The sequence below is a fragment of the Oryzias melastigma genome, linkage group LG9, assembly GCF_002922805.2.
Source record: "Oryzias melastigma strain HK-1 linkage group LG9, ASM292280v2, whole genome shotgun sequence".
In the NCBI taxonomy this organism is placed as follows: domain Eukaryota; kingdom Metazoa; phylum Chordata; class Actinopteri; order Beloniformes; family Adrianichthyidae; genus Oryzias; species Oryzias melastigma.
The window spans coordinates 12,116,449-12,137,937 of NC_050520.1; the positions used below are offsets into that span (position 1 = coordinate 12,116,449).

The 21,489-nt window shown below is 44.1% G+C and overlaps 3 protein-coding genes and 1 long non-coding RNA gene across 8 annotated transcripts; 1 reads left to right on the forward strand and 3 right to left on the reverse strand.

The window, feature by feature from the left end:
• Window positions 1-1,049: 1,049 nt before the first annotated feature.
• ydjc (YdjC chitooligosaccharide deacetylase homolog) lies at window positions 1,050-7,240 on the reverse strand. 4 transcript variants are annotated; one of them, XM_024260291.2, is made up of 6 exons: window positions 7,091-7,240; window positions 4,399-4,574; window positions 3,919-4,078; window positions 3,649-3,748; window positions 1,693-1,870; window positions 1,050-1,541 (listed from the first exon to the last, which is right to left on the reverse strand). In XM_024260291.2, exons 1-6 carry the CDS (start codon window positions 7,205-7,207, stop codon window positions 1,229-1,231), a joined length of 1,044 nt encoding a protein of 347 aa, XP_024116059.1. In that variant the 5' UTR covers window positions 7,208-7,240; the 3' UTR covers window positions 1,050-1,228. The 4 variants fall into 4 exon arrangements, with proteins under 4 accessions (XP_024116059.1, XP_024116062.1, XP_024116060.1 ...); XM_024260294.2 differs by lacking the exon at window positions 7,091-7,240 and adding an exon at window positions 6,935-7,082; XM_024260292.2 differs by lacking the exon at window positions 7,091-7,240 and adding an exon at window positions 6,515-6,649.
• rad17 (RAD17 checkpoint clamp loader component) lies at window positions 6,495-21,410 on the forward strand. 2 transcript variants are annotated; one of them, XM_024260287.2, is made up of 16 exons: window positions 6,495-6,660; window positions 12,273-12,461; window positions 12,706-12,774; window positions 12,928-13,066; window positions 14,400-14,539; window positions 14,819-14,871; window positions 15,997-16,122; window positions 16,642-16,711; window positions 16,787-16,898; window positions 16,976-17,170; window positions 17,479-17,564; window positions 18,257-18,403; window positions 19,788-19,916; window positions 20,142-20,262; window positions 20,480-20,537; window positions 20,890-21,410. In XM_024260287.2, exons 1-16 carry the CDS (start codon window positions 6,517-6,519, stop codon window positions 21,077-21,079), a joined length of 1,968 nt encoding a protein of 655 aa, XP_024116055.1. In that variant the 5' UTR covers window positions 6,495-6,516; the 3' UTR covers window positions 21,080-21,410. The 2 variants fall into 2 exon arrangements, with proteins under 2 accessions (XP_024116055.1, XP_024116056.1); XM_024260288.2 differs by lacking the exon at window positions 6,495-6,660 and adding an exon at window positions 11,031-11,508.
• On the reverse strand, window positions 7,245-10,130 carry ak6 (adenylate kinase 6). The gene is made up of 5 exons (XM_024260295.2): window positions 9,932-10,130; window positions 8,072-8,164; window positions 7,945-8,003; window positions 7,731-7,876; window positions 7,245-7,651 (listed from the first exon to the last, which is right to left on the reverse strand). Exons 1-5 carry the CDS (start codon window positions 9,960-9,962, stop codon window positions 7,462-7,464), a joined length of 519 nt encoding a protein of 172 aa, XP_024116063.1. The 5' UTR covers window positions 9,963-10,130; the 3' UTR covers window positions 7,245-7,461.
• Window positions 10,911-14,461, reverse strand: LOC118599134. Its single transcript, XR_004948428.1, has 2 exons — window positions 14,337-14,461; window positions 10,911-13,077 (listed from the first exon to the last, which is right to left on the reverse strand). It is a non-coding gene; the product is annotated as an uncharacterized LOC118599134 (long non-coding RNA).
• Window positions 21,411-21,489: the final 79 nt, after the last annotated feature.

Below are 21,489 nucleotides of genomic sequence, written 5' to 3' on the forward strand. Positions count from 1 at the left end.
ATATATATATATATATATATATATATATATATTGTGATCTTTCTTTTCTTTAAGGGGCCATCCCATGAAAAAACAACTTTTTAAGCTTTTAAGTGTGTTATACCGTTCATTCTTCACTATGAAGAACCCCAAAGTGGTATTTTGATCCGTTCACGCAATTCTGAGTTATCCTCTCAGCAGCAGCCCCTCCCATACCCACGAAAACAAGGAGCTCCTCAGGATCTTACATCACAGAGTGAGACCGCTCCTTTCAGGAAAAATCTGCTCTGACAGCACCGCCCCCAGTCCAACACCAATAATCAATTTCTCAACGGAGTTAGCGATGATCTGCAAAAAACTTTCATTTTAGATACAGTATACTGTATATCTTCCAACTGTGACCTGTCTTCAATAAATTCCAGCTCAAACAGGTGTTTGTTACCTTAGACGCGCACCCCGGTCAGGCATAGTTGTGCAGATGCCACGTGTTTTTATTGTGAACCAGTGTAGCGGTGGCTTGGCCTACTGAAGGCAGATATATGGTATTTGCATCCATCTTTGAAGAAATTTGTACTTTTATTTTTGTGGGTGAAACCCAGACACACTGCCGGCTCTGGGATGATGTCATGAAATGGACGGCAGCCACACGCAGCGGCAGGTGGAGCTTCAGGAATTGAGTTGTTTTTTTTCTGGGTGGGAAAAAACTCATGAAAAATAACTAATATTTCATAAATAATTTGTTTTTGTAGTGTTCCAAAGGTAAAATATGATTATATATATGGATATAGTTCACACTGAAGGCTGAAGAAAATCATAGTATGGCCCCTTTAACAATAAACCAGTAAAAGCAGATAGTGGACACAGTTCATCTATGACTGAACATGTGGGACTAGCTCAGGACAGAATTTTCCTTGAAGATATCTGAATCCAGATCTTTTGATCCAACACCAAACCTGACCCGATCCTCTCCGATCACAATTGGCTAACTCCAATCCAGCTGGATTTAAATCATTAGGTCTGACCTTGAAATAACTTGTTTGGAACCAATAAACAAACATAACCCATCCATGTTCTGTCAGTAAAAGTGCTTTTATTTTAGTCCACCGAAGATACCAGCTAGCATCAACAGTGAAAGACGACTACTGTGTTATAAAAGTTATTCTGGACCTTAGAAAAACCCAGATATACTAAACCTTGGTTCTGTCCAGCCTCATTGAGTCTCTGGGTGTAAACTCCAGAGACAGCAGCATCAAAGGTCTTTAAAAGCGCACACTTGAACCTTCTCCTGGCTTAAGAGCGCTGCCACAGACGGCTCTTTGAGCACGCTCAGTTCATGCTGTCGCTCAGGTGACTGGGAGAAGTCGTCAGGTCCGTCCCCGCAGCCGCCCTCCTGCGGATGACTTGGGTAACCTGGGTGGACCATGAGCTCAGCTGTGACACACGCCCCACCGGGCGTTCCACCCATCTGCCCTGCAGCCAAGGCGAGCCGCAGCGCCCTCTGCAGGTGGGGGACGGACATGTTTTGACCCATGGTGGTCAGCCCAAGGTACGCATCAGGCCACCTGAGGACAGAAACTGCTTCACTGAACACATCTGTATTCTCTGGTACACTACACATGCACTCAAAGATCTGATTGTACACGAGAATATTTGCTTGCATGTACATTTCTGATACAGACTGTATCTGCCTGTAAATGTTCTCTGTGAATTTACCTGATCCCATTCTGTCTGAAGACGGCCATGGAGTCCAGGGCGTCCTTCTCCACCTGGCAGTAGAAGGAGTGCAGGTGCTCAGGGAGCCATTGGCAGCTGTGCAAACCCGGTTCTACTGGAACACGAGTGAACCGAATCCTATGGTCTGACATCACCTGAGCGAAGACATCACGGACCTCTGCACACAGTCATACACAAACACACAAGAGCACTGTAGTAGACTGACCATCACTATAGTATACCTGGTTCAGGAGCAACCAGAGGAAAGCTCCAACACACTTACACACAACCAGAGAAGTCCACCCCCGGATTCTGGACGTTTGGGATACTTTGATTTCATTTTAGAGTCTGCATTTATTGTAAGCAGAGCTCTTGTAGTGTTATAGGTTGTTTTAGAATCTGGTCTCCTAGTGCTTTCAAGCGGCCATACCATGAAAAATAGACTTTTTGAGCTTGTAAGTGTATTATATAAAGAACTCCAAAGCGGTATTCTGATCCGTTCACACATTTCTGAGTAATCCTCTAAAAACCTGCACTCTCAACAGCAGCCCCTCCCATACCCACAAAAACGAGAAGGTCCTTATGTGACGATGTCACCGAGAGAGACCGCCCCTTTCAGGAAGAGTCTGCACCGCCCCCAGGCTAACACAAACAAAGTTAGCAGCTCGAGTTAGCGGTGATCTGCTAGCTTCACAATTTTTTTTTTTTTTTGGTGACTGACATTTTTTAAAGCTTTATTTATAAACAACATATTCAGCAACGTGTACTTTTCGTGGTAGACATGCTGGCGAGGATGGCTCTAGGATTACTCATGAAGTGGGCGGGACCCTAAGCTATTTTTTTCAGCAACATGCAATCTGTTTTGGCTAACCTAAGTTTTTTTTTTTTCTTCAGTTTTTTTAGGCTAATTTGGTATTTAGCTAATATTTCAGTTGACTATCAGCTACAGCATTTTTAACTATCAATTTCAGTATCTTTAGCAACCAAATTCATCTTACAGCATTCACACTAGCATTATCACAGGTAATGCTATATATCTAGTTCAGAATTATGTTAAAAAGTTAAGGTTTTTAAGTTTTAAAAATGTTGTTTTAGAGTCTTCAATAAATATTTATTCGTTTCGGCCCACGATCTATTTTGTGTTTTGGATTTTGGCCCCTTGTGTGATTGAGTTCGACACCCCTGTAAAATACGATCACTTATATCAGGGTGTGAAACTCATTCACACAAGGGGCCAAAATCCAAAAGACACCTTAAATCGCGGGCTGAAAAGAATAAATATTTATTGAACGCTTTAAAACTACATTTTTAAAACTTTGAAAATGCAAGTTTTTAACACAGACCGAACCTCGGGATGCTGCCGGTACAGGTACCCTAACCCTAGCCTGTTCCACATCCAGAACCAGTACTGATTCCCGTCTGGTACCGACTCTCCAGTACTAAGTTAAGGTTAGGGTTAAGATAACGGTGCAGTCCACATCCCAGTACTGGAGCGGTACCAGTATACGGCATGAGGTTGGGGAGCCTTGATTTAATTGGATGTCAAAAAATGACGGGTTGCGGACACTGAAGACGTCAATTTTTGATGCGGAGGGATCTTTAACCATGTGTCAAAATGTGACGACTTGGGGATGAGAATGTGTTGCAATATGTTGTGCAAGATAAAATTGGACCATTAATGACACAAATATAAAATGATCTCTGATTTATATGGATGTCGTTCACTCTGAAAGACTCAAGAAAATGATGGTATGGGCTCTTTAATGTGAGACACAAAGGATTTCTCTTATGCTAAATTACTGATAAAAAGAGCTGGACTGCAAGGACAATCTGCAAAAATACTGCATACTATCTGGTTTCTATTTGAGATCCATGTGCTAGTGTCAGAAATACTGTTATTGGGATGAAACCAGGATGTAACTAAGTCACGATAATTTGCTGTCACGATGTGCTCACCTGGTAGCACGTGAACATGTTGGTGTCCGTCCATATGATCAGGCAGATGACCTGTGAGTTCCACGAAGCGTTTCACCTGGGCCCTTAACTCCATCTCCACCTGTCAACAGAAAATAAGACCGTTTACCAGCTCATGTAAAGGTGTAGCTGTCAATATGCACCTGTGGTTGGTGTGTACTCTCTCTTCTTGTGTGCCTGTGGTTAGTTTGTTCCAGCCGCTGTGATGTGATGGATGAGCACCTGACGTTTCCACCTGTGATTGACATGTACCTGCTTCATGCAGAGCTGACCACTCTCCAAGGACTGACGGAAGCCCATTTTCCCGTGAAAGAAGCCTCTCTGGTCAGTGAGGCTGGAGGACTTCTGGAGCATCTGACACACTGGAGTGCCCTCAGAGAGGTTGGCATGGAGACCAATAGGAATCTGATGTCTGGTATAAATACAGGACAAAAGTTCCAAGTATTATTTTAGAAATAAAATTAAAAACTCTGTCAAAGAGCAAAAACCATTTCAGGTTTTATCAGCAGAATCATATTTAGAATAATTTGCTTGAAATATGAAAGTATTACATAGTATGTAATAAGGTTAAGCTGCCAACTAAACTGTTACAAACTTCATGAAGGAGTCATGGCAGCTTCTAATGGTTCAACTACCAGATGCACATTCAGGATCTGAGGTGCTTGGTTTGTATTTTTCTGCATCAGTCTCTGGTAAACATGAATCCGTTGCACCAGAGTGACAGGACCCTACCTTTTAGCTAGATCTGCAGCCTCTTTAGCTGCTGCAGCGTTCACTAGGAGAGACACATTGGAGATGCCTCCTGCCAGAAAGCAGTCAACAATCCCCTGGTTCCTCCGGGGACAATAGCCAAAATCATCGCCGGTGATCACCAGCAACAACCGCGGCTGTGGCATTCTCCTGGTTTCCTGCAGCGGACACAAACACAAAGGACACAGCTGAATATTTACTATATCAAGTTCCAAACCACAGAGTGTCTCTGAGAAAGGCAGCAGGCACAACAGCCCACAATCTTCTCCACCACACGGTAGTCAGCTAATCGACTTTTAAAAAAGTCGACAACTAATTTAATATTTGATTAGTTACTTTATAATATATGGAGTCAGAGAGTAGTAAAGTGGAAAGTTATAATGGCATTCTGCTAACTTTTTGGAGTATTTTGGAATTTATTGAATTTTGTTAGGCTGTTCTGGAGTTTAGCTAATATTTCAGCTACATGCTAGCTGCTTTGGCCAATTTAGGATTTTTTCAGTTTTCTAGGCTATTTTGGAGCTAAGCTAACAATTCAGCTACATGCTAGCTGTTTTTGGCTATTTTAGATTTTTTCCAGTCTTTTAGGGTAATTTTTCATTTAGCTAATATTTCAGCTGCATGCTAGCTATTTTGGCAAACTTAGGCTTTTTTCAGTTTTTTAGGCTAATTTAGCATTTTACCTGCCTATCATCTTGAGCGTTTTCCGCTATTAGCTTCAGTGATTCCAGCTATTAACTTCAGTGTTTTTAGCTATCAATTTCAGCCTCTTCAACTATCAGTACTAGCATCTTTAGTGGCCAATTTTAGCTTGCAGCACTCACACTAGCATTATCACAGGTAATGCTAAATATCTAGTTTTAGTTAGATTAAAGCTAAGATGTGCGATTTAAATCCAATTTGCCCATGACCCGACTTGTTGACTAATTGGAAAAAAATAATTGGTGATTAGTCGACTATTAAAATAATCATTTGTGGCAGTACTACCATACAGACAGAGCCAAAACTTCTGAGCGCCCTCACCAACAAAATCACATTTTGTTTCTCCAGATCTGTTTGTACAATTGTAACACAGCAGTAAACAGACATCTTTACCATTCCAATATGGAGAACAACTTTGCGTATGCAACAAGCTGGTATGTCATCTCTAGTGATGTAACTCATTGGGTGTACCCACCAGCCCATCAAATCAAAATAAAAAGACAACAAAATTGCTTCATAACTTCACATCGAAAAATAAATCAATTATTATAAAAATATTGTTCTTTAGAATGAACACTTACTTTCAAATATGTCTGTCTAACATGGAGTCTGTAGGAAACTGATGACCACAGCCCCCCAGTGGCCTTCTAAGGTACTACAACATGTGGTGTCTTAAAAACCTGAAAATCGGAGCTTTAAAATAAATAAAAACCAGAACCGGATAGGTCTGTTTTCAGGTTAAAAGTCCGGGTTCTGGTGGGGTTCGGGTCAGCAGCTCAGATGAGGTGCCTCTGCAGACTCAGGCTGCTCACCTGCACAGATTTACCAGATTAATTTGGGTCATGGAACAGCTGACCGCTTATCTGGTTCTGGGATTATCCGAACTGACAGGTAGAAACTCCTCCCTTATCATATGTTAAGAAGCCCCACCCCCTCAAACAAACAGAACTTTTTGAATAAGAAAAAAACAGGTTCTGTCCACCCCATGGGGTCCAGGATAGGAGCAGCCGGATCCAGGTTCTGATCCAAAACAGATCTGAACAGTTGTCACTAGCTGCGACAGAAGTGGACCTGAGGTTCTGACCGGTTCAGAACTTCAGCGGAAACACTAGCAAATCATTTCTGGGCAGAGCCACTATGGAGGTTCATTTGGACCTCAGTGAACCGCTGCACACCTTGATCCACGTGGTTCTGTGGTTCCGATGGGCTGAAACACGCAGAAGTAGAGGTCCAGCATGGACGTGGATCCGCTAGAACTCGTTAGGCAGGGTTCTAAGAGTTCTGATCGGCCCGGTGTTGACAGAACCCAAGGCTGTAAGCAAACTACAGCAACATCCAGAACTGTTCGGCCGAACCTCTAAACTCGATTGGTCCGGAAGGACAAACAACAACTTACCCATGGACCCGCGCGCGCCTCTCCCGGCAGCCGTACGAACCGAAACCGGACCGGGAAACGCGCAACGGAACCGGGAAACGCGCCTTACTTCCGACAGCACGAAGGAGGAACCGAACACAGAGCACTGGCGCCCTCTGCTGGAAGAGGTGGGGAATGCGCATTTAATGACGTCAAAATCCCACAGAAAATGTTTTTTTAATCGTCTTTATTTAAATTGTATTCAGCTTAGTGGAAGCAGATTTTATTCAGGCTTTTCTCGGTGTTTCTGTAAAGAACAAAACATGAGTCTATCCAGGATTTAAGAAGGAAAAGCCACAGACTGATGAGCCTCCTAAGGCCGGATGTTCGTTTCCACGGCGACAGAAGAACCAGAGGATCGTCATGGCGCAAGGACCCCACTGACACATTAACTTGACTAACCTGCTAACTAGAAACCACTCGGCAGAAGCACATCTGACCGCGTGGTTCTCCAAGACCAGTCCGCTCCCTCACCAGAACCGGCTCGGACCCACTTTCAGGTCATAAAAAGGTCAAAGTTTCCGCTCTGTAAAGCATTAACGTAAAAACCAATCAGACCTGCTCCTCCATGTCCTGCAGCGCTCGCTTCTCGCTCATCCTGTTCAGGTAGAGGGAGGAGCCAGCAGCTGCTGAGATAAGCTGAGGGGGCGGGGTCACGTGCAAACACCTTCTCATACATTACTGAGGCAGAATCCATTGCAGACAAACAGAGTTCTTCCAGTCCTTTATTTAGTAACATGAGTCTGTAAAAACCCGGCTCCACATTGTCAGCCCGGCCCGGTCTGACGAGCTTCTGCTGAACATGACGGCTTCATGAAGGGAAAGGTCCAAAGCATCAGTCCAGAGAGTCCACCTCCCTTCTCCATAAAGTCTTTGATGAAGCCACAGCTCTGATGACCTCAATGGTGGGCGGAGCTGCAGAGGTCAGTCTAGTTATGCTCTTTGATCCACTGCTCCACCCACTGGCTCATCTGCTCCAGGTTCCTCTCCAGGTCGTCCGGACTGTTGCTGGGAAGCTGGTGGACGATGTCCTCGCTGTACGCCTCCATGGCCTCCTCCAAGATGGTCTGGAAGATCTCACACTGCACGTTGTCCTGCAGCTTCTTCCCCGTGTAACCCCTGAGACAACAAACAATTCAGAGGCGGCGTCTGGACGGGGATGAGGGGGTCTGAGGGCTGGGGGTGTGGCTCAGGTTACCTGGCTTCCAGGCGATTGTACAGCTGGGTGTTGTCCGTCCGCAGGACAAAGACGATGTGGAACCAGCGCTCAGGAAACAGGTCACAGCCATGGTACTCCACGATCACTCCCCCCTCCTCCATCTTATCCTCCAGCTCATCCACCACCTGACAAACGTACCAGCATGAACATCTGCCCAAACCCAGCCACGCCCACCCAAAGACACCCGGCTCACCCGGTCCTCATCCAGGATGGGGCATTGGTAGTCTTCATCGAAGCCGTCGTACAGCTGTCCTGTGGAGAACACAGTCAGATTCTGCTGTTTAGGTGCAGAGGACATTTAGGGGAGGGGGGTATCTCACCTTCCTGTGCCAGGTCCCCCACGTTCACAAAGGTCAGTCCAGTCCGACTGGAGAGCTCCTTCCCGAGGGTGGTTTTCCCCACACCGGGGGTCCCTGCAAACACACACTCCCTCAGCATCACTGCAGCACAGATGTCTGAACCAGAGCCTCCTCCTCATGGAGGCATTTGGAGCTCTGTACAAGCTGTTGTTTCACAGGAAACTGCGCTTTTGGAAAGTGTTTCCAACAAAACCCAAACACAACCAGATAGTGGATCCTGTGAGAAGTGTCCAGCCTCATATCGGTTTCCATCTCTTAAAACATAAATTAGTCAGATCATTGTCCTTTGACGGCTAAAAACGCCAGGTCTACTCATGTCACACCTGTTGGGTGAACTGCTTCACAGGTTGATTGATTTCCATCCGATTCCAAACCTATACTATCATCAGTGTCATTGACTGTATATGAGAACTGGACTAAGTAACTCCTCTGATTCAAAGAAGTCAAAATCCATAGACTTCTATAGAGACATAGACAGTTATTACTTAGTCATTCTGTTGGTCAGAACAACCATTTCTGCTCTGAAGCGGCTGGATGTATCAGTTTAGGACTGGCACATGGGAAATTAGGCTACATTTCTATGGGGGCGCAATCAGCCCATTCTAGAGTGAGTTCTTAGGGGAGACTCTTCACGCTACTGCCCACCTGTAACGTCACAGGGGGCCTGTGCCGGCCCCCAGCCCAAATAAGACACAGGGTTGTGTCAGGAAGGACATCCAGAATAAAACTCACAGACAAACTAAATGTATGAATCAGTGAAAGCTGCTTTACTGAGGACACGCCTGATGGATGTGCTGAAGTGTGAACAGACCATTCTCGCTGATACCTTTTCCGAACATGTTCTGGATCTTCCTCTTTTGTTTTTCATGATGCTCTCCATTGCAAATTCTATTTAAGTTCAGATGTCTCAATAAAAATATGTGGTCTCACCTCAAACGTTCTAAACATTTGATATGTTCTCCCGAGCTTGCTTTCAGTAGGTGTGGCCTTCCAACACGTTCACTCCTGATTGGTCAGAATGGTTGCCATATAAATATTGGTCAGACTGACTCGTACCAATCACAGCGCGCTGACGATTTCTAGCTCCAACATGGCGTCTCTATCAGGGGAAAAAATTCCTACTGAATCAACTTAATTTGATTGGAGCCAGAAGTAAGTCGTGTTTGTTCATTTGGTCCAGTGCTTTTATACAGTTCAGTTATAAAGTAGGGGCAGTGAGGGGGGAAGGGCCGAACTCCCCAGGTCACATTTGATGACCTAAACTGTTTATGGACAGCATGCTCATTTGATTGATTTCACGTCAACCTTCTGGATATTGACCCCGCCCTGGTTGAACATACACCAGGTGATCCCCACTGATGTGAGCGATGAAGAGTCATGGCCTCCATGTGATGATGAGGAGGGGGTGACGAAGACGATCTTCCAATATACACTTCTGTCAGGGTTCTGTTCAGTGACCAGCTGGCTTCTATACTCGCTGCAGCAGGACCAGACTGTACAGGTCTGGGTCAAAGGTCACAGGTGATGGAGCACGTGACAGAAACAATCCCCTAAGGCCTGGGGTTAATTGTGACTAACGTGGTTGACCCCGCGGTAGGGAGTTGACTCCTCGGTAGGGAGTGGACTCGGTTCCCTTTCAGAACTTGGTGAAAGAGATTCCTGTCTTTAGATGTTCTGATAGTATTTCTCCCGAACTGGACCACGAGGTTCTAGTTAAAGAGACGGATGCAGCACCCACTGATCCCGGTGTAACACCTGAACCAAACCCAACAGAGACTGGGAAAGGCACAGAGCCATTTCGGAACCAGAGTTTGGACTTACCCGTCAGCAGAATGTTTGGCCGCTTCACCATCCTGTCACCTTAGACGACAGAACCCACCTGAACAGCACACCAGCTTTTCTCAGGGTCACGTGGTCTCTTTATAGAGAGAATCCCGAACAACAACAGAGTTCTGCTCAGAAAAGGATTCTGGATGCGAACAACAAACACGAGGAGAACCCCGGACGCCGCGCGCGTGCTCTTATTTCTGTTTTTGATTGACGGTCAGCCATCAGCGGGCTACGTTCTACTGCCCCCTGGTGGATGGAGTTCAGGATGACGCCCATGGAGGAAAACAAAATTAAGTTTCTGCTTGCATGAAAACCTGTTTGCATGAAGTCTCGTTTCTACGAGGATCTATTTGTGTGAAGATATGCACATTTATGATTCTGCCTGATTAAGGTTTTATTTGTGTTTTCCATGAGGTTCTGTTGTAAAAGACCATGTGCCAATGGCTCATACAGATCTACTTGTGTGATCTTCTGTTTGTCTGTGGTTCTGTTTGCACGAGGTTCTGTTGTGAAGTTGAGAATCATGTTCAGTTTAACAATCTGATTCTCCGGTTCTGTTGTGGAGAAACAAAGTCTTAGCTGCAGAGTGAGGTGGAATAAGAAATAGAACAGTAATATAAAACAGGTCTTGAAGTTCTGGTCCTGATTTCCTTTTTTGGAGCTTGAAGCTGCTGGATCGGTGATCTCTGACATCATTCATGGAGTTTTGAACAGTGAAGGTGGAGTTCTGATACTGATCATTTATATGTGTGAATATTTAAGCTCTAATAAAATTAAAATAGCTGCACGTACACATTTATAAAAGATTTCACTTATCTATTGTTGACAGGAACAGAACATAACACAGAAAACCTTTGAAACAGTTTTTGTTTGTATGTGCGGTTAAATGTAAAGTCTTCATTAACTTATGAGTTATTCAGCAAAAGTTCACATCTGAAATCCTCCAGAGGCCAACGAAAGAACTAGAATATTTGTGTTGGAATTTTGTTTATTATTATTTATTGAACTTTAGAAAAATACAGTACAAAAAGTAGCATTATTAAAATACAATACAAGAACATAGTATTAATCCAAATAAAAGTCACAATTATTCTTAACTTTTGAAATTCTTAACTGTTGTAAACAAGAACATAAGTAGTGTACTTTTTTCAGTGTGGTGGCTTGTAATAAAGGGAACGGAACCTGGGGGCTCGTCGTGGACACGTGACTCGGTGTTTGCCGCCAGCTGCCGCTTCGCGTCACTTTTACATTAGAAACTGACGATTTACGGCAGCTTCCTGTGTACTGGTCGAAGGGGCTGAACCAGAGTTTTAAACAGAACCGAACGAGGCCTGTCCCCCAAGTGTGGTCCAAAAAATCAAAGCGAACCTGGTCCGGAGGACAAAGCAGACCCAGCGGGCCGAACCGGTCCGGGTTTGGTGAAGAATCTCTGAGCAAAACCACTGTTGTGTGCGCGTGCGTCTTTCGCATTGGTGCTCTGTGCTTTCCCAAAGCTGAGTCCGGTCCGGATTGGACCGGCACGGAGTATGGACCTTCTACCTGAGGGATCCAGAACCGCTGCGAGCACGGTGAGTTCACCCGTGTGACGTAATGAATAACTACAGAAGAGCTTGTACCCGTCCAGAATCAGAATGGTTTCTTCCAACAGTTGATAGTTTTTGTACTCTTCATTTCTAAAAGGTTTGATCCGTTTTTAATAAAATGTGTTGAATTTGAACCACTGAAATGACAAGTATGGTGACAGCGGAGAACATCAGATCTCCATCACCGACTCTGAAGGATCTTAAAGCCATCATCTTCTCACTCAGAGAAGTGGACAGTGATGTCTTCATCACAGAGGAGTCCAGGACCTCCTCCTGCTCCTCAGAACCTCCTCCCGCTCCTCAGAACCTCCTCCCGCTCCTCAGAACCTCGTCCCGCTCCTCAGAACCGGGTTTAGAACTTTAGATCAGTTAGCTCTGGAAGCTGCAGAGGAGTGGAGCGTCACTGGTGATTTGGTTTGAGTTTTGAATTAATCCAGACCCGATCCCCACATTGAAAATTGCAAACTTGATCGATCAGCTATATGAATGATTTATTTGAAGGTAATTTCTGATATTTTTCAGGCCAAAAATTGCTTTTAGTGAGTTTTAATGAAATAATTCCTTATTTTGTTATTGAAAGTTCTACCTTTTTGGTAAAACATTGGATGAAAAGTGGTCCATGAAATGATATTTTATCAAGTAGAGTTGAATTTTACTTATTAATCTAAACAGATTCAAGCCCTTAATTGGCAGTGAACCCCAGCCTTCGTGATGTTCTGTGCAGGAAGTTGATCCGTGGTTCTTCACAGGTGAAGCGCTGGGTGGAGCCGTCCTTCATTGAGCTGTCAGGAGGAAGCTTTGACCCGTTATTTCAGTCCAAAGCTGACACGAAGAGGCCAAGGAAGCGGAAAGGGGCGACCTTCAACTCTCCACGGTTGGAGTGCGGTCGCGGGGCGCAGGATGAGTCGTGGGTGGACAGGTATTCGCCGCAGTCGCTGGTGAGCACTCCTGAACTTCATATCAACATAATGGGAGGAGTTGATCGTCTCAGTCTGCAGGGTAGTGGTCATGAAGCTGTTCTTTTTGCAGTTTTTGTTTGAAGACACACTCTGGTGGCCAGGCGTTTGGTGCATTTCCTCTTCCTGTTTCTGACAGGAAGCATTCAGAGTTTCACGTGAAACCAGAACCCAGTTCTGTGGGGTCCAGCCGGCCTTTCTAAGGACTCACTCTGTGTTTGTTCAGGCTGAACTTGCCGTCCACAAGAAGAAGGTGGAAGAAGTGCAGACCTGGATGAACGCTCACAGGTCCAAGGTTAGTTCTAGTCCCAGAAGTTGGATGAACAAGTCAGAATGGGAAGAACCAGGACAGAAGAAGATTTGATTCAGAGAGAACCTGGTCCTCCATCAAGAAACTGCTCCTGTGAGGCTGGAGAGTGAGGTCCAACCCTCTGGGGATCTTTTGCAGGGCGGCATTCTGATTCTGACTGGACCGTCCGGCAGCGGGAAGACGGCCACGGTCCGGGTTCTGTGTCAGGAGCTGGGCTTCAAAGTTCAGGAGTGGACCAACCCCTCAAATGTGGAACCATACAGCAGCTGGCAGACCGGTAAGGTCCTCCTGCAGAGGAGGACACGTGAACGCCATTATGTGACCTTGTATGAGGTCAAATCAGAATCTCATGAATTGAATGAAAACAATGATTTGAACAAAACAAATGTAAAGTGGAAATATATACATTTTAACTTGAAAAAATATTGAAAAAATTAAACGTTAATTTAAAAAACAATAAATGTAAAACTGTTACCAAATGTAAAAAATGTTGATTTGTAACAGCTGCTTTTCTGTATTTAAATTCTTTTAATTATTTCTCTCCTTCACTTTCAGTCAATTTATAGTTTCAATTCAGAACTTTTAGTTTTCAGTATTGAGCTTCATTTTGTGTGGGGCTTTAAGCCTGTTGGCTATCAGGACATGATTGACATCGGGTGACAGCGGTTCTGATGACGTCATTTCTGCTCCAAGACAGCACCTATCGTCGCCGTCTGTCGCTCCTCTGATGTACCACAACATTGTCTGTAGTACTGCACAGATGATGATTTTGAGTGGGAACGACATCACAGTAACTTCTATCACCCCATGTCAATCAGGTCCTGGTAGCCAATAGGATTAAAACTGTGCCCCCACTTCAATTGGAGATCACCCGTAAAAACAAAAGCAAAGAAGGAGAGAAATGAAAAGACAAAAGTTGAAAATACAAAACAGCAGCTTTTACAAATGCACTGTATTTTTCATTTGGTAACAGAGATTTATACATATATATATTTTTTCAAATCAAGTTTCAAAATTACATTTTTATTAGATATTAAATATTTATTTTTTAATGCGTACCTTTCATATTTTTCAAATGTTATTACTGTTTTAAATGTAGAATCTAGTTTTTCATTCATTTGAATCCGATTCTGATTTGACCCCGTGACCTTCATCCAAACAGAACTCTTGGTCTTCAGAGCCCTCAGTCCTTCTATTCTGTTCATTTCAGGGCTGAAGTGCAGCTATAGAGAGTGTAGTGTTCTGCAGCTGCACCAAGAACTGGTCTGGAAAATCCTTACATGTAGAGTTAACCCTGGAAAATAATCAGTTTATCAAGAAATACAACTTCTAAAACACAAAAGCAGATCTGCTGTTCAAACGGCCTTCTGGCCCAGTCTGTATTGCAGATGTATAATGTGTTTATGTCAACCACATGTATATCATTAGCTGCTGTTGTCTGTTAAATGTCAACTTGTTTCACACTGAATAATTAATTTAACACTGTGATATTATTTTTGGTATAAATTCTAATTATGACACAATTAAGAGTTAAAAAACATTCCCACCTTCACACAAAGTGTGGCAAGAATATGTGGGCGTGGCTCATCCTTCATCCTCTTCTTCATCAGCTGACTGGAGGATTGATGGGCTCTCCTACACCTCCCAGGTGACGCAGTTCCGGGAGTTCCTCCTCCGAGCCTACAAGTACAGCTGCCTGAACATGGCTGGAGATGGAGGAGCTGCAGACAGCAAGCTCATCCTGGTGGAGGTACGCGCAGCTGCAGATGCTTTTATTCCACAAACAAACGTTGGACCTTTCATTCAGAGAATCTTCTGTGAAAATACTCTGATGAAATTTACACAGATGACTGGATTCTAGTGTCAGATGTCACAATCCTTCACATTATGACTGAGGCTTTAACTCAAATTGAGAGGGAGAACTTGCATAGACTTTTATGAGGCTTCATAGCTCCACCCCCTCCTTCCTGGTGTGTGTTTTGTGTGTAAAGTGGAGCTCCAGACTTCTCACATCTGCTCATTTTCTCAGGATTTTCCCAACCAGTTCTATCGGGAGCCCAGCAGCCTGCACGAGCTCCTGAGGTAAGACCTGCAGCAGCGCCGCTCCGAGCCGCCGCTCTGGAACCATCATCACGGCCAACCCTCATCAACTGTCAGCCGTGTAACTAGAACTCTAGTCCCACCGTGCTGCATAGCTGAAAGCATTAAAGCTGAAAACTAAAATAAAAAACCAAAAAAAAAACAGGTTAGCCAAAACAGCTGGCATGTAGCTGCAGAAATATTACCTAAACTTCAAAACAACCTAAAAAACTTTAAAAAGCCTAAATCAGCCAAACCAGCTAGCATGTAGCTGAAATATTAGCTAAACTCCTAAATAGCCTAAAAAATCTTAGTAAATGCCAAAATAGTCCAAAAAGCTAGTAGAATGCCAATTGTTAAAAACTTTTAAACTGAAACTTTTAAACAAAATTATGAATAATAAAAAGGCCGGAATGTTATTCCAGAATAAATCAACTTAAACATTAAATAACTTTCAATATTTTACTCTCCATAAAAGTATATTTTGTCAAAATTATACAAGTTAGAAATAAGAGCAAGATAACATCAGGCCGTTAATAACAATAAAATAAAATAATCTGGAGGGCCAGATCCGGCCCCCGGGCCTTGACTTTGACACGTGCTCTATAGCCACCGACTGCGCAGGAAAATCTGCAGTTTAAAACAATGTCTAACACTCAGAAAGGGCAGCATTTTGTGAAATATTTTGGCTTTATAACTGCATTACATCACCAGATAAAAAAAATGATGTCACTTATTATGAAATCGTTTGTATGATTTAGTTTATTTGACAAAAGTGTGAGTTTGTGTTGTCATACAGAAGAGAATGTTTCTCTATCCTCTTAATTTAATGGCTCATCGTTTTTGTCTTTGACCATTGGAGTGATTTAGATTTAAAAAAAAATCCAAATGTTGTATTTAGAATAGAATAGAAAATACTTTATTAATCCCTTTGGAAGTCCTCAGGGAAATTTATTTGAAAATGTATTAATGATCAGAGATTCAAAGGTTAAACTGCTGTCACTTCCTGATGGTCAGCAGAGATACTGTGTAGATTCTTGTCGTCTTCTGAACTGAAATATGAAATGATGCTGTGGAGAGCTGCTGTTTCCCTGCCCTCTTCTCCTAAACCTTTTCCTGTGTCTACAGGCGCTTTGTGAGGGTCGCTCGCTGCCCCCTGGTGTTCGTCGTGTCAGAGTCCGTAAGTGGAGACGGCAGCGTACGCTCGCTTTTCCCTCGAGAGATCCAGGAGGAGCTTCACATCAGCTGCATCAGGTTTAAACCACAAACAAGCAGACATAGACCTCATTGCTGCTGCGCAGACAGTCTGCAGAGAGAACTGCAGAGAGACAGGTCTGCAGACAGGCATGCCCACAGAGAGAACTGCAGACACACTTTAAGACAGCCTTGCAGACAGACGGCTGTGCATGCAGACAGACCGATATGCACGCAGACGCTATGGATGCAAACCAACGGCTACACATGGAGACAGATGGCTGTGCAGGCAGATGGACGCTATGGATGCAGAAAGACATCTATGCATGCAGACAGACGGCTATGTATGCAGACAGATCTGCAAACAGACATAAAAGTCCCACTTGGTGTGATTGTTAATATTTAGTTTCTTTTTCTCCTTTAATCTTTTGCACTGAACTTGTTAGCTTCAATCATTTTAGAATTATGTGTTTTTTAGCTTTGGGTTGGGGTTGATAACAGGGTTCTGTTGGACCCTGAGCAGCAGATCGGGTTCTGAATATGTAGACTTACAAAGTGCTTTTTGTGGTTTTCCTGCAGCTTTAACCCCGTGGCTCCCACCTCCATGATGAAGGTCCTGGGAAGCATCTCAGCCCAAGAGGCGGTGAAGGTGAGTTGTTTGTGAGAGAGGAACCGCTTTGAACCGCTCGTCTCCATCATTTCATCTCTTTGTTCCTCTGAGCAGAGCGGCGGCCGGACGAGCGTCCCGGTCCAGGCAGAGCTGGAGGCTCTGTGCTCGGGGAGCGCCGGCGATGTGCGCAGTGCCATCAACAGTCTGCAGTTCTTCTGTCTGCTAGGTGAAGGCCGCCACGAGCACACGGGACAAACAGAAGGACATTCCCTCTGGACTGACGTCATTCCTGTCACCTTTCAGGCTCCTCTGTGAACTCAGGAGTGTCCAGAACCAAAAAGGACAGACCGGCACCAGGAAGGAGAGGAGGCTCCAGGAGCAACCAGAAGACGAAGAAGACGAAGCCTGTGAAGGATCAGGAGGAGGAGCAAGCCATTGGAGGGAAAGACGCAGCTCTGTTCCTGTTCAGAGCTCTGGGGAAAATCCTGCACTGCAAACGTGAGTCCAGACCCGTTTCAGCCCGGTTCTGTACCACCCCTGAGGCTTCAGAACTGCTGGGCTAAAACATGAAATATGTTACTCTCCATAAAAATATATTTTGTCAAAATTATACAAGTTAGAAATCAGCACAACATAATATCGGGTCATTAATAATAATAAAATAAAATGATCTGGAGGGCCGGAACCGGCCCCGCGGCCTTGACTTTGACACATGCATTAGAGGGAATTTTGACGGATCTGAGCAGCACGTCGCTCAAACGGATTCTGCGCTCATCTTTCATTCATCACTGTGATATCATCCACAGGAGGCGGTCACGAGGCGGTTCCGAGTCCCGCCTTACCGCCTCACCTGCTGCATCACTTCAGAGAGGATCTGCTGGTGGAGCCAGAGGTAACAGGATCCAGACGCTGAGTTAGTGTGGTTACTATGGCGATGGTGACACTGTTGATGATCGTAGTCAACCACGAAGTTGATTACAGTGTCAACTTACGGTGACTGTTGACATTATTATTGTTTGCCCTGATACTTTTAATGATGATGTTGGCGATAATAAAGAGCAGAATCACTGTGACGATGACGCTGGTTATGAGGAGAAATACGATACAGATGTTGATGAAAATGAGATTTTTGGACGATGAAGATCTTCTTGATGAGGATTTAGACGTTCACAGTAGTGCTGGGCGATATGGAACAAATTGTAGATCATGATGTAGATTATTATATATCACGATAAAGTACATTTTTAATTATTCCCTGAAAAAAAAATTGACAAAATGTCATTTCTTCCTTTTCTCTGACTTTATTTTTTTTTCTAGTAAACTGTAACTGAAACGTTAGACTTTTTTAAAAAGCACAATAGTTTCAAGTTTGCACTAAATTCAGCAATAAAAATAAGCAAAAACAATGGAAGAGAAGAGAAATGGCACAACAGACACTTTTTTTTTATTGCCCACATGATATGTACCGTCATATCGCCCAGCACTACTTCACAGTGTTGTCAATGACATTGAAAATGCACGACTGTGGTAGTGATGGTGTTGATGCGGATTCTTGGAGTTTCCCAGCTCTGTTTCCTGTTTCAGGCGGTTGTGGAGCGCTCACACGTGTCTGCAGAGATGTTCAACCTTTACCTGCATCAGAACTACCTGGACTTCTTCTCTGAGGTGGAGGACGTGGAGAGAGCCAGCGAGTACCTGTCAGATGCCGACCTGCTGACTGCTGATTGGACGGTTAGTCTTTAACGTCAGGTCTCTGTAGAGCCTTTTCACGTGACGTCACACAAAACGGCGAGTGTGCAGAGTGACTTCCGGTTTACGGGTGTAGAAAGACAAAGCTGACAGCTGAACACTGTTTAACACAGTTTCATGTAAATAATGAATGGTAATCTTACCAATTGTAACGTACATTTGTACAATAGTTCTTTATAAACCTCCTCCCTGGTTTTATTGGTCTCAGATCAAATGTCAGTATTCCTCCTGCAGAATGCTCCACAGCTGCTTCCCCAAAATCCTCTGGATGATATTAAACCAGTCGTGGATTATTTCTCGGTCATAGTTAGATGAAGGTTGCAGAACCTTCACTGAATGCTGATTTTTGATCATGAAGGTCATTCAAATTTTATTCTTCTAATTGATGCTAATGCTAACGCTAGCTTTCCACGACGCAGATGAGACGTAGATCTGCAGAAGATCTTTTCTGTCCAGTTGATTACATTTCTGTGTTCACAGAATCACTAAAAACAGACTAAAGTTAGACAATTTCAATGTGTCTGACAATAAAGAAAAACTAATAACTGTTTTATTTTCTGACGTAGCTCCTCTTTGCTGTTGATCATAACTGTGTCTGATCCTGCAGGATAATAAAGATAAACAAGGATCAAAAATCATTTAAAACCATCAAAAATATATATAAGGAAATGATTATTCACAGTAATTTTCTCAATGCGTACAGCCTGAGTTAAACTTTTGTCTTGGCTGCTCTTATTTTGAAAGCTGAAAATATGTGGCTTCATAAAATATTTGCTGTTCCACTTGGTAAACATTTTCTATTTTTACAATTACCCTTTAAAATACCCTGAAAACAAACATATCTTATTACAACAACTACATTTAGCCTTGGGTGCAGTTAAAACACATACGACTAATGAGAAGCAATGTTCTTGGCTGCTCCTTTCTACATGTGACCAGCATGAATTTCCATTAGTTTTTGCGCTTAAAATACGTAAATATCATCAAGCAAAATAGAACCTGTTAGAATAATATCTGCTCAGATTAAAGTTCCATATCTTCAATAAAACCTCAAATTTTGAAGGATTATTCAAATTTGTATTTATATTTGAGAACGATCTAAGACAGGAAAGGAAAATACAGTTCAGCAGGACATTCATAAAATAAATACTGTACATTTTTCTGTTGAAATTGGTAAGGTTACCTTTTATTATTTATGTAAAATTGTGTTAAACAGTGTTCAGCTGTTAGCTTTGCCGTTCTAAACCCGTAAACCAGAAGTCAGTATTCACATTTCGGGCCCTGTCGTCGTTTGTCTGACGTCACCGTGAGAAGAGTCTGTTGTCTCTGTTTGTGGAGGTCCAACAGTTTTGGCTTTCTCCTGCAGAACCGCATCATCATGAGAGATTACAGTTCTTCAGTGGCCGTCAGGGGGATCCTGCACTCCCACTCCCACCAGGTCTCTGTGGGATTTAGACCCCTACACAAACCCGACTGGCTACGGGTCAGCACCAAGGTGAGTCAGGCTTGACATCAAAGTCTTTCTAAGCTCTTTAATTCTGCAGCTGTTGTGATAAGGAGTCGGGCTCTTCATGAGAACATCCTGCAGGTTCTAGTTGGATCTCGGGTCTGCACTTAGATTTGATTGCAAACTTTGTTGAGCCTGATGCTGACATCACATCCTCTGCTAGTGCACCATGTTCTGGATGAACGGTGATGAAGCCCCTGCCGTTTCTTGCAGCATCGGGAAAACTGCCTGACAGCGCGTCATCTCTTCAGAGACTTCTGTCTTCCTGCAGCCTGCCTGCAGGTGGAGTTGCTGCCATACCTGGCCAAGCTCACCAACCCCATGAGGAACCACAGTAAGAACACACAGACTCTACTGAAGCAGCTCCATGAATCACTGAGAACCTCCATCACTATCTGACAGTTCAACATTAGAAGGATCCCAGCAGCTGCATGAACATCCTCAGAGATCATATAGGTGGATCTGTCATGGAGGGGCCCATCTGAGCTTCTCCTGCTCATTCTGCAGGTTTGAGCATCACCTCAGTTAAAAACTCTTCGTCTGTCTCTCAGCACAGATCACCTTTATCCAGGAAGTGGGTCAGATGCCACTGAGGAAACACCCTTCCAGGTACAACACCTCACCTTTTCCCTGACTGATCTTCTCTGTAGGATGACGATCAACCAGCGCTTAGACTGTTCTGAGAAACAGACACTGAAATCTGAGCAGCAGGGTGGGCGGAGCTTATGCAGACTGAACTCAGATGAAGCAGAAAGTTTCTGCAGCCTCAGGAGTTTCCTGTCGACATCTCCACTTCTCTGCGATGAAGCTCCGCCCACTTATGCCTGAACTGTGTATCAGATGTTCATTGAGGTCTTCAGGAGGTTGAACCACCATCAAACTGACCTCCTGCTGGTGGAATGTTGGTTCTTCACTGAGCTTCTTCCTGTTTTTTTCCCCTCTTCGTCTGGTTTGTGTGCAGGCTGAAGTTAGAGACACTGACAGATAAAGAGACGGCCCCGGAGGAGGAAGATGAGAAAGAAGATGGAGGTCTGGAAGAAGGTCAGGACCAAACTGAGGAGGCTCTGACAGCCAGTCAGCCCAAACCGACCACCAGCCGAGCTCTTCTGGAGGACGAGGAAGTGACAATAGAAGAGTATTCCAGTGACTGACTGTGGGCCTGCTGGTCTGGACTGGTCCTGACTGAGAACTCTGAGTGTTCACAGACAGTCAACCTGTGTGGTTGGAGCGTAGCAGTAGTGCTGGCCCTGTGCAGCTGCGCTGCTAAGTCGGCGTTCGGCCCGGCTCTCTTCCATCACGTCAGACATGGAGAACCCCTGATGGAAATGTTCTCTGCTCTGACGCTCTTTCTTCTGCAGGTTTCTCCACAAGCTTTCAGCTCTGCAGTTCACCACATTGGTGTGTAGCTGGTAATTCCTGAGGAACTCGATGCTTCCTCAGAGATGTGGTTGTTCAGAAAGTTCAATAAAAAGTTCGACTGTTTTAGAGCTTCTCACTTTGTTAGGTCCTGCTCAGAAGTCCATTTATCTGTGTTACAGAAGGCGGTCCCAGACCCTTAATT

Bases quoted from the DNA above. Each gene is read 5' to 3' on its own strand.
- rad17 (XM_024260287.2), top strand. From the start codon at position 6,517: ATGGACCCGCGCGCGCCTCTCCCGGCAGCCGTACGAACCGAAACCGGA. The intron at 18,404-19,787 runs GTTAGTCTTTAA...TTTCTCCTGCAG, and splicing joins TGCTGACTGCTGATTGGACG to AACCGCATCATCATGAGAGA. The intron at 20,538-20,889 runs GTACAACACCTC...GTTTGTGTGCAG, and splicing joins CTGAGGAAACACCCTTCCAG to GCTGAAGTTAGAGACACTGA.
- ak6 (XM_024260295.2), bottom strand. From the start codon at position 9,962: ATGGTGAAGCGGCCAAACATTCTGCTGACGG. The intron at 8,165-9,931 runs GTAAGTCCAAAC...GTGTGTTTGCAG, and splicing joins GCCAAACATTCTGCTGACGG to GGACCCCCGGTGTGGGGAAA. The intron at 7,877-7,944 runs GTGAGCCGGGTG...TACGTTTGTCAG, and splicing joins CCATCCTGGATGAGGACCGG to GTGGTGGATGAGCTGGAGGA.
- ydjc (XM_024260291.2), bottom strand. From the start codon at position 7,207: ATGAGAAGGTGTTTGCACGTGACCCCGCCCCCTCAGCTTATCTCAGCA. The intron at 4,079-4,398 runs GTAGGGTCCTGT...TATTTATACCAG, and splicing joins GCTGCAGATCTAGCTAAAAG to ACATCAGATTCCTATTGGTC. The intron at 1,871-3,648 runs GTGAGCACATCG...GACTGTGTGCAG, and splicing joins ACATGTTCACGTGCTACCAG to AGGTCCGTGATGTCTTCGCT.